This window comes from Carcharhinus amblyrhynchos, chromosome 6, assembly GCF_965287045.1.
Source record: "Carcharhinus amblyrhynchos chromosome 6, sCarAmb.v2.hapA, whole genome shotgun sequence".
Lineage (NCBI taxonomy): Eukaryota > Metazoa > Chordata > Chondrichthyes > Carcharhiniformes > Carcharhinidae > Carcharhinus > Carcharhinus amblyrhynchos.
Genome location: NC_137329.1, coordinates 72,550,140 through 72,562,216, shown reverse-complemented (window position 1 = coordinate 72,562,216; position 12,077 = coordinate 72,550,140). Strand labels below are relative to the sequence as shown.

General features: G+C 44.2%; 1 protein-coding gene across 8 annotated transcripts in view; it reads left to right on the top strand.

Annotated features, from left to right (window-relative positions):
- The window catches only part of tbxas1 (thromboxane A synthase 1 (platelet)), a 222,379-nt gene that overhangs the window by 66,941 nt on the left and 143,361 nt on the right, over nucleotides 1-12,077 (top strand). For all 8 annotated transcript variants that reach the window (XM_080190624.1, XM_080190625.1, XM_080190626.1 and 5 more), the window contains one exon: nucleotides 10,485-10,537. In XM_080190624.1, coding sequence (XP_080046750.1) covers nucleotides 10,485-10,537 — 53 coding nt within the window. The remainder of the gene's footprint in view (nucleotides 1-10,484; nucleotides 10,538-12,077) is intronic.

Below are 12,077 nucleotides of genomic sequence, written 5' to 3'. Positions count from 1 at the left end.
TCCCCCCTCAGCAACATTAAAGTTTATTTATTAGTGTCACAAGTGGACTTACATTAACATTGCAATTAAAGCTAACTTTTTACTAGTTTTTTTTCTTTAAATTTAATACCGGAAGCAGTTGCTAAGGCACTCGGGTAGAGTTTTTTTTTACCTTACTATAAATTAGACCGGTGAGGAATCCCGATACTCTACATAGGTAGAGTATCCCAGCCCTCCCCCCTCCTCTAACCTAAAAGAGAGAGAGAGGGGCTCTGACTGAGAGCAGGTAAGTTTGTTTTTGTATTTGAGTGTGCTGTAAGGGCTTTGGCTCACAGGGCCAAAGAGATAAGGGTGAGGCAAGGTAAGTTATAAGTTTTTTTTTAACTTTTTCCTCTGGGTTACTAAAAAGGGGCAAGTATGGGTGTGAGGCCAGAATGTTGTTGTCAGTGCAACATGTGGGAGGTCTTGGAGGCTCCAGGTCTACCAGACATCCACACCTGTGCTCGGTGTGTGGAGCTGCAGTCCCTACGGAACCAGGTTAAGGAGCTGCAAATGCAGCTCGAGGACCTTCGGCTCATTAGAGAGAGTGAGGAGATAATTGACAGGAGCTATCAGCAAGTAGTCACACCAGGGCAACGGGAAGAAGGCACATGGGTAACTATTAGGAAGGGGAAACCTCAGGTGATGGAGAGCACGCCGGTGGATGTCCCCCTTCAAAATAAGTACTCCTGCCTGAGTACTACTGGGGGGGACAGCTCATCCGAGGGAGGCAGCAGTGGCCAGGTCTCTGGAGCTGAGCCAGTATGTCAAAAAATTAAAAAAGAGAGCAGAAAGGTAGTATTAATAGGGGACTCCACAGTGAGGGGGGCGGACAGGCGTTTTTGTGGACGTAGACGTGAGTCGCGGATGGTGGTTTGTCTCCCTGGAGCTGGGATCCGGGATGTCTCTGGGCGTGTCCCAGACATCCTGAAAGGGGAGGGTGAGGAACCGGAGGTTGTAGTGCATATAGGTACTGCTGATGTAGGCAAGAAGAGGGAGGCAGTCGGGAAAAGGGACTATAGGGAACTGGGTAGGCAGCTGAGGAAGAGGAAAGCCAAGGTAGTAATCTCAGGATTGCTGCCTGTGCCACGGGAGAATGAGGGCAGGAATGGAATGAGGTGGAGGCTGAATGCGTGGCTGAGGGACTGGAGCAGGGGGCAGGGATTTCGGTTCCTAGATCATTGGGATCTCTTTAGGGGCAGGTGTGACCTGTACAGTAAAGACGGGTGGCACTTGAATCCCAGGGGGACTAATGTCTTGGTGGGAAGACTGGCTAGGGCTTCTGGGGGAACTTTAAACTAGAAAGGATGGGGGGAGGGAATTGTGATGGGGAGACTGGGACCGAGGAGGTTAGCTCCCAGGTAGGGAAGGACTGCAGGCAGTATGGGAGGGAGGTTAGACAGTGGGTGGAGAAGGGAAATGTCCAGACTGAGGGGCTGAAGTGTATCTATTTTAACGCCAGGAGTGTAGTAAATAAGGTAGATGAGCTTAGGGCGTGGATTGCTGCTTGGGAATGTGATGTGGTGGCCATTACGGAGACTTGGATCTCTCAGGGACAGGACTGGGTACTTCAGGTGCCAGGATTCAGATGCTTCAGGAAGGACAGGGAGGGAGGCAAAAGAGGTGGTGGAGTGGCACTGTTGATCAGGGACAGTGTCATGGCTGCAGAGAAGGAGGATGCCTTGGAGGGACTATCTACAGAGTCTCTGTGGGTGGAAGTTAGGAACAGCAAAGGGTCGAAAACTTTGCTGGGTGTATTCTATAGGTCGCCCAATAGTGACAGGGAAGTTGAGGTGCAGATAGGGAAACAGATTCTAGAGAGATGTAGTAATAACAGAGTTGTCGTGATGGGGGACTTCAATTTCCCAAACATCGATTGGAATATCCCAAGGGTAAGGGGTTTGGATGGGGAGGAGTTTGTTAGGTGTGTTCAGGAAGGTTTCCTGACACAGTACGTGGATAAGCCTACGAGAGGAGAGGCTGTACTTGACCTGGTACTGGCGAATGAACCAGGACAGGTGACGGATCTCTCGGTAGGAGAGCATCTTGGGAATGGTGATTATAATTCTATCTCCTTCACAATTGCATTGGAACGAGATAGGATCAGGCAGGCTAGGAAGGTGTTTGCCTGGAGTAAGGGGAAATACGAAGACGTCAGGAAGTTAATTGGACAAATAAACTGGAAGGAGGCATTCTTGGGGAAAAGTACAGAAGGAAGGTGGCGGATATTCAAGGAATGTTTGCCTGGAGCTCTGCACGACAAAATTCCGATGAGACAAGGAAGTTTTGGTAGGTCACGGGAACCGTGGTGCACGAAGGCTGTGGTGAACCTAGTCAGGAGGAAAAGGAAGGTGTACAAAAGGTTCAGGGAGCTAGGAGATGTTAAGGATCTAGAGGAGTATAAGGATTGTAGAAAGGAGCTTAAAAGGGAAATTAGGAGAGCCAGAAGGGGTCATGAGAAGGCCTTGGCAGGTAAGATTAAGGAGAATACCAAGGCCTTCTATAAATATGTGAAAAGTAAAAGGATGAGAAGAGAAGGGATAGGACCTATAAAAGGTGAAGGGGGAAAGGTCTGTGTGGAACCAGAAGAAATGGCAGAGGTGCTTAATGAGTACTTTGCCTCAGTATTCACGGTGGGAACTGATCTGGGAGATTTTGCTACAGGTTTGCAGCAAATGGAAAAGATTGAGTATGTGGATTTTAAGGAAGAGCATGTGTTAGAACTTTTGAATTCTATCAAGATAGATAAGTCGCCGGGACCAGAAGGGATGTATCCCAAGTTACTGTGGGAGGTGAGGGAGGTGATTGCAGAGCCCCTGGCGATGATCTTTGCGTCATCAAAGGAGACGGGAGAGGTTCCGGAGGATTGGAGGATTGCGGATGTGGTCCCTATTTTCAAGAAAGGGAACAGAGATAGCCCGGGAAATTACCGACCGGTGAGTCTGACCTCAGTGGTTGGTAAGCTGATTGAGAGGCTTCTGAGGGACAAGATTTATGAGCATTTGGAGAGGTTTAGCGTGATCAGAAATAGCATGGTTTTGTCAAGGGCAGGCCGTGCCTTACGAGCCTTGTTGAGTTCTTCGAAAATGTGACTGAACACATTGACGAAGGAAGTGCAGTGGACGTGGTGTACATGGACTTCAGCAAGGCATTTGATAAGGTCCCCCATGCAAGACTTCTTGAGAAGGTGAGAGGGCATGGGATCCAAGGGGCTTTGGCCTTGTGGATCCAGAACTGGCTTGCCTGCAGAAGGCAGAGAGTGGTTGTGGATGGGTCTTTTTCTGCATGGAGGTCAGTCACCAGTGGAGTGCCCCAAGGATCTGTTCTAGGACCCTTGCTGTTTGTCATTTTCATAAATGACCTAGATGAGGAAGTGGAGGGATGGGTTAGTAAGTTCGCCGATGACACGAAGGTCGGTGGTGTTGTGGATAGTCTGGAAGGATGTCAGAAGTTGCAGCAGGACATAAATAGGATGCAAGACTGGGCGGAGAAGTGGCAGATGGACTTCAACGCGGATAAATGTGTAGTGGTCCATTTTGGCAGGACCAGTGGGATGAACGAGTACACTATCAAGGGCAGGAGTCTTAGCAGTGTTGAAGAGCAGAAGGATCTTGGGGTTCGGGTCCACAGGACTCTTAAATCGGCCTCGCAGGCGGAGGATGTGGCCAAGAAGGCGTATGGTGTACTGGCCTTCATTAATCGAGGGATTGAGTTTTGGAGTCGGGAGGTAATGCTGCAGCTTTATAAGACCCTTGTCAGGCCCCATTTGGAGTAATGTGCGCAGTTCTGGTCGCCTCACGATAGGAAGGACGTAGAAGCTATTGAAAGGGTACAGAGGAGATTTACAAGGATGTTGCCTGGATTGGGAGGCATGCCTTAGGTTGAGGGAGCTGGGACTCTTCTCCCTGGAGAGACGAAGGTTGAGAGGCGACCTGATAGAGGTTTATAAAATGTTGAGAGGAATAGATAGGGTGGATTCTCAGAGGCTATTTCTCCGGGTTGAAATGGTCGCTACGAGAGGACACAGATTTAAGGTGCGGGGAGGCAAGTACGGAGGTGATGTTAGGGGTAAGTTTTTCACTCAGAGGGTGGTGAGTGAATGGAATCGGCTGCCGTCAGTGGTGGTGGAGGCGAACTCGCTGGGGTCTTTTAAAAGACTTCTGGATGAGTATATGGGATTTAATGGGATTGGGGGTTATAGATAGGCCTATGGATTGGTAGGTATTGATGTGATCGGCGCAACTTGTGGGCCGAAGGGCCTGTTTGTGCTGTAGTGTTCTATGTTCTAAGTGACAGTACCCTTTGTTTTAGCCACTGTGGTTGTACACTTTGGAATATTGTTCTTGCTTTCTGCTATGACTGTTTAGCACACCATTTACTCCCGAGTTAGAAGGTCGTGGGTACAATTCTCACTCCAAAGACTCGAGCACAAAATCTAGGTTGACGTTCCAGTACAGTTCAAGGGTATGCCACAGTGTTGGAGATGCTAAATGATGTTAAATTGAGGCCTCCCAAAATGTCCCATGGCATACTTTGAAAAAGTGCAGGGAAGCTCCCCCCTGGCATCTTGACTAGTATTTACTTCTCAACCAATACCACAAAAATAGGTCATCCGTTATTAACGCCTGGCTGTCTGTGGGAACTTGCTGTGTAAAGTGACAACCAGATTTCCAACGCTGCACATCAAAAGTAATTCTTTGGGTGTGAAGTGCTTTAGGAGAAGCTATATAAATGAAAGTTTTTTTTTAATTTTCACTTTTTCAGCTATTAACACTGAATTTCAGAGGTTCTGCAGTTTAATGTATCCATGGTAGGTTTTTTTACTTGCTACCATTATGAGACAGTACATTTCTCTTTCCTCTGTGATTGTACATGCTTTTGTTCCCCCAGTGGCTCACAATAGACAAGTCTTCTCTAAACTCTCAGAAGCAAAAATGGAAAAGCAAAAGGAGCCTAAGAAGGAAATGATGCAATAATCACCATTGTCTAGGAGTTCTTATTGAAGGTTCTCAGAGATACAGGAATAGTTGCCAATTAAGCATGACTTTTACAGCATGATTCCCCCGACAATGACTCATAACTGGACAGTCAGGCTAACAGAGCATAGCAATGCAGCTGGCTTCCAAAAATCACAGAACCACCCACCATATGAGTTGGTGAAATCGCAAGGAGTTAGCACCTATCGAAGTTGAGAGGCTTTAGGAACAGAATTGAGATTTTAGTTGGCTAAGGTAGACTGGGAGCAAAAACTTTATGGTGGGACAATTGAAGAACAGTGAAGGACGTTGAAAGTGATCTTTCACAGTGCTCAGCAAAAGTATAAGGAAGGACTGCAGAAAAAGAGATAATCAGCCTTAGATATCTAAGGAAATAAAGGAAGGTATCAAATTGAAAAAAAAATATACAAACTGACAAAGGTTAGTGGGAAACTAGAGGATTGGGATATCTTTAAAGATCAACAGAAAGCCACAAAAAAGCTATAAAGAAAAGTAAGATGAATTATGAGAGTAAACTAGCTCAGAATATAAAAGCATAGCAAAAGTTTCTACAAATATATGGAACAACAAAGAGTGCTAAAGTAAACATTGGTCCTTTAGAGGATAATAAGGGAGATGTAATAACTGGAAATGAGAATATGGCTGAGGCATTGAACAGGTATTTTGTGTTGATCCTCACAGTGTTAAGACACAAGTAATGTGCAGAAATTGATGACAGGAAGGCTATGGCAGGTGAGGACCTAGAAACTATCATTATCACAAAAGAGGTAGTGTTGGGCAAGCTAATGGGTCTAAAGGTAGACAAGTCTCCTGGTCCTGATGGAATGCATCCCAGAGTACTAAAAGAGATGGCGGGGAAAATAGCAAATGCACTAGTGGTAATTTACCAAAATTTGCTGGATTTTGGGGTGGTTCCTGCAGATTGGAAAACAACAAATATGACGCCACTGTTTAAAAAAGGGGGTAGACAAAAGGTGGGTAACTATAGGCTGGTTAGCTTAACTTCTATAGTAGGGAAAATGCTTGAATCTATCATCAAGGAAGAAATAGCAAAACATCTAGATTTAAATTGTCCTGTTGGTAAGACGCAGCATGGATTCATGAAGGGCAGATCATGTTTGACTAATTTGGTGGAATTGTTTGAGAACATTACATGCGCAGTGGACAGTGGGGAACCTGTGGATGTGGCATATCTGGATCTCCAGAAGGCATTTGACAAGGTGCCATACCAAAGACTGCTGCATAAGGTAAAGATGCACGGTGTTACGGGTATTGCATTAACACGAATAGAGGATTGGTTAACTAACAAAGCAAAGATTAGGGGTAAATGGGTGTTTTTTTGGTTGGTGATCAGTGACTAGTGGTGTACCTTAGGGATCAGTGTGGGACCGTAATTGTTTACGAGTTACATAGATGATTTGGAGTTGGGGACTAAGTGTCATGTGTTAAAATTCACAGATGACACTGAGATAAGTGGCAGAGCAAAGTGTGCAGAGGACACAAAGTCTGCAAAGGGATATAGATAATCTGATTGAGCGGGCGAGTGTCTGGCAGATGGATGCAATGTTGGTAAATATGAGGTCATCCATTTTGGTACGAATAACAGCAAAATGGATTTTTATTTAAATGGTAAAATATTGCAGCATGCTGCTGGGCAGAGGGACCTGGGAGTTGGTTTGCAGGTGCGGCAAGTAATTAAGAAGGCAAATGGAATTTCCTCCTTCATTGATAGAGGGATAGAGTTTAAAAACAGTGAGGTTATGTTGCAGCTGTATAAAGTGCTGGTGAGGTCACACGTAGAGTACAGTTTTGGTCTCCTTACTTGAGAAAGGATGTACTGGCACTGGAGGAGGTGCAGATGAGATTCACTAGGTTGATTCCAGAGTTGAGAGCGTTGGCTTATGAGGAGAGACTGAGAAGACTGGGGCTATTCTCATTGGAATTCAGAAGAAAAAGGGGAGATCTTATAAGATTATGAAGGGAATAGATAAGATAGAAGCAGGGAAGTTGTTTCCACTGGCAAGTGAAATTAGAACTAGGGGGCATGGCCTCAAAATAAGATTGTGCCCAATATCAGATTTAGGATTTAGTTGCGAGGAACTTCTTTGCACAAAGGGTTGTGAATCTGTTGAATTCCCTGCCCAGTGACTAGTGATTGAGGCTACCTCACTGAAAGTTTTTAAGGCAAGGATAGATAGATTTTTGAACAGTAAAAGAAGTAAGGGTTATGGTGAGTGGGCGGCGAGTAAGTGGAGCTGAGTCCACGAAAAGATCAGTCATGATCTTATTGAATGGCGAAGCATATTCGAGGGGCCCAGTGGCCTACTCCTAGTTCATGTGTTCTTATGAAACAAGCCTGTGTCATTGCCACCCATGGACTTTGATGAAGAGTTGGGACATTCATCAGTAATTGATGGAATCTGAACAGCTTTCAATAATATAAATTGACCATGGGTTAGCAAGTCAAAATATTAATCCACTAACTAGTCCAAATAAGATGTGTTGGGAAGTCAGTATGTTAGAGGCAGGTACAGTAGACATTTGTGTATAAAAACTCTTGAGAAAGCCAACTCTCCCAAGTAGTATTTAAATGCAGAAAAATTGCAGAAAGCTGCAACACAAAGGCACTCGGATACTTGTGCACAAAATACAGAAAGCTAGAACACAGGTATAGCAGTTAATCAGGAAGGAATGTTGGCCCATATTTCAAGGGGCTTGGAGTATAAAAGTAGGGAAATCTTGCTGCAACTGTATAAAGTACTGGTGAGATCACATCTGGAGTACTATGACCAGTTTTGGTCCTCTTTAAGGAAAGATATTGGGCACAACCTTACCTGCTATTCGCACCATGTTCCTGCTTCAGCAAAGTCAGAGAATTTGGGTGAAGAAGGAGCAGAGTTCCAAAAGCTCGTGGTTCCAAATATATCTGTTGGACTTGAACCTGGTGTTGTGAGACTTCTTACTGTGTATATTTAAGGCTGAGATAGATTTTAGATCAGTAAGGAAATTAAAATGTAATGACCTCAACAAGGCCCATGAGGTTGGCTTCTTGGAGTATGAGCTCCCTGATTGAGGTAATGATTTCCTGCCCAATCAGGGGGTCTCACCTGTACATATATTGTGTCAGGGCTACTGACACTTCAGATTATGACTTTGTGGTATGAGAGAACTGCCTGCTCTATATGCCCCGTCCATGATGGACGCCGAGTTGGAGGAACCTGACCTGGCACTGAAATGCCACAAGAGACCCATTACGCATATGGACTGCTGTTTCTCCCCATGATTGGGGAAAAGGGTGTAATGACCTCAACAAAATCCATGAGGTTGGCCTTTTGAAGTATGACCTCCCTGATTCGGCAGGCAATCATTACCTCAATCAGGGAGTCTCACCTGCATATATATTAAGGAGTGTCAGGGCTACTGAAACTCTGGATCCTGACTTTGTATCTGAAGCATTCTTAGGAGTGGAATTGAGTTTGTAAATAAAGGGAATCTGATGAAGGAACACCAGCCTCTAAAGAGTTATTTCACAAGGGTTATGTGGAAAGGTCTGGAAAGTGCATAAAATGACTGCTGGATCAGCCATTATCCCATTGAATGGCAGAGCTGGCTCATTGGGGCAGGGTGGGGGGAGTGGTGAATGGCCTACTCCTGTTCCTATTTCTTATGAACTTATGGTCCAAGTGGAGCTTGATCTTTGAATCAGGAGGTTTTGGGCTCAAGCCCCTCTACAGACTTGAGCACATGAACTTCACTGATATTTCATTATTGGAGAGTCTGCCTGTCAGATGAGTTCCTAAACTGTAGACTTGTCTATCTTTTCAGGTAATATAAAAGATCTCATAATGCTATTGAAAGAACAATTAAACTCTTTTTCAACAATTATTCTTCATCTAATACTACCAAAAGCAAGTTAACTATTCACGCATCTTTTGATTATGGAATTTTACTGGGTGTATAATGGCTGGCAGGACAGCAACAGTGGTTACACTTCAATTCATGGTTGCAAATTATTTGGTGACATCCAAGGTTGTGAAAGCATGACATTATCTTCCACTCCTCCCAACAGAATATAGGTGGGAACCAGTTAGATGAAGATATATTTATAATAGGGTGGAAATTAATCTGTGGGGCTTATTCCAGTCCATATACCACTGTGGTTTAATTTCCTTTTCACCAAGAAAAATACAAGCAAAAAGAATTTGTGTGACAAGCCACCTAAGTGGGTAATTCTGAGGTCATGCTGTTTGTGACCTTTTGGGAAATCTTTCTCTCCAGAATTCATTAACTAAGGAGGATTCACATAGGACTCATAGAATCATAGAAACCCTACAGTCAGGAGGCCATTTGGCCCATTGATCCTGTACTGATAACTATCCTATCCAGAGCCTATCCCTGTAACCCTGTTAATTTACTGTGTTAATCCCCCTGACATGAAGGGGCAATTTACCATGGTCAATCCACCTAACCACACATCCTTGGATGAAAGAACCGGAGGAAACCCCCATGCAGACACAGGGAGAACGTGCAAACTCCACACAGGCAGTGACCTGAAGCTGGAATTGAACCTGGATCCCTGGTGCTGTGAGGCAGCAGTGCTAATCACTGTGCCATTTTGCCGCCCCATCTCTGCAACGTTAGTACCTCATTTCATAGCAGCTCTTCCTGAGTGAGACCAAACAGTGGGGGGATATTCAGCTGGCGCTCATCACGGGTGAAAATGGCAGTGCTAGCAGCAAATCCAGTGAGACCACGAGAACGAGTACCTCACCGGTAAGGTCTCATTCTTGGATTTTCCCTGCCCCTTGCTGGTGACGCTGAGGTTCCTGCCCAAAAGGGAACCTAATTTCAATACATTTAAATGTATTTAATGGGCTTCCTTGCCATATGTTTCCCCCCAAGTAGGAACATTTCTTCCAAACCCCCCCCACCCAATTCCAAACATTGATCGGGGCACTCCTGTGGCTGGCCTTGTCAGCTCTATCAGGCCCCACCCTGCCAGAGTGGCACAAACCACCTCCCCACATTCTCTTTGCACAGATTGTGAGAGAATCTGGTGAAAACTTGGTTGTGCCGCTGGGGAGACTGATACTCTAACAAATGATGGGAAGATTCCACCAGCGATTGCCTGACGAGTATCAGGGCAAGGAGGGCATCAAAACTGACCTAAATCCTTTCCTCATCCAACACTCACATGCACACACTGGTCACTCTGTCTATCTGCACGTTAGGAGGTCAGCGAATTCTAATGTTGAGATGGAACTCTGCTCACTGGTATACGGCAATGATGCTATTCACCATTAAACCTCCTGTTCAGCTCAGCTAACTCATCATAGTCTCATGTTAGAATCTGGACTTTCTGCTCTGTAGGATTCCATTACATTTTACTAACTGGATTAGTGGTATTAGGTCATTAGGTTTGTTTTCAATGCTAATTTACATACTTAAATTATCTTTGTTTCTCACCAGGGTTTTTTTGAGGCACTGCAGGAGTTGGTCCAGAAGTACGGCCGAGTTTGTGGGTAAGTAGATCATTACGGTCTAAAACTTTTATAATTGCACTAACTTCCCAGACAAAAGAGGGGACTCTAACTGGGGATAACTTCTCTAACCAGAGACTGGTTCGAATAAGAACATGAGAAATAGAAAAACAAGTAGGCCATTCGGCCATGAAGCTGCTTCACCATTCAATAAGACCATGGCTGGTATGATCATCACCCCAACTCCATTTTCCTGCCTGTCCTGTAACCCTTGACTTCCTTGGAAATCAAAGATCTGTCTAACTCAGTCTTGAATATTTTCAATAGCCCAGGGTAGAAAATGACAAAGAATAACAAATCTCTGAGACAATAAATTCTTCCTCATCTCCATCTTAAATGGGAAACCCTTTTGTAGAACTCGTACTACAAGGAGTATTTGAGGTGAATAGTAATGATGCATTTAGCAAGAAAGCAGATAAGTAAATGAGGGAGAATGGAATAGCAGGATATAGTAATGGGGTGAGATAAAGAAGATGCTCTGGTCAATAAAAAGAAGAAAGCATATGTCAAGTGTAGGCAGTTGGGGTCAAGTAAATCCCTTGAGTAGTTTAGGGGGTGTATGCACACACTTAAAGGGGAAATCAGGAAGGTGGAAAGGGGACATGAGATAGCTTTGGCAGATAAGGTAAAGGAGAATCCAAAGACATTCTACAAGTATGTTAAGGGCAAAAGAGTAATTAAGGAGAGAATAGGGCTCCTTACAGATCAATGATGTTGCCTATGTGTGGGATTACAGGAGATGGATGAGATCCCAAATGAATGTTTCTTGTCAGTATTTATTGTGGAGAAAGGCATGGCAGCTAGGGAACTCGAGGAAGTAAATAGGCTTGAAAAGCATCCACGTTACAGAAAAGCACATGCTGGAGGTTTTGGAATGCATAAAGACAGAGAAATCACCAGGCCCTGATTAATTGTATCCCAGGCCATTGTGGGAAGCTAGGGAAAAAATTGCGAGGCCCCTAGTGAAATATTTGTATCAATTACAGTGTAAGTCCTGCACTGGTTTGTCTTACCAAAATGCAATATCTTGCAGTTATTTGGTTCTGGACTTCAGCCAGACCAACCATTTAACAAAATCAGGATGGTGAGAAATAAATGGAGTAGAAAGGTATATGATTCTTAAGAAGATCACAGATATACTATGAAAAAGGATTGCAAGAATCTGACAATTATTTGTCTATTTGGTTAAAATATCATTTAACATGTAGCAGAAATGCTGTGCTACACAGCACCTTGCATTTATATTGTGTTTTTAACATAATAACTGCGCCAAAGGAACATTGTCAAACAAAACTTGACACTGATACACATGGGTCAGGTCCAAGAATTTGGACAAAGAGTTCAGTTTTAAGGAGTATCTGAAAGGAGGAAAGAGAAGTGGAAATGTTTAGGAAGGAGTGCCATAGCTTAGAGATTTGACAATTTAAAATCAGGGATATTCTACTTTAGAGAAATGCTGCTCCTAGTGGAAACTACTTTTGAAGAGCACAAGGGAATGCTGAGAGATGAATCCATTTGAGAA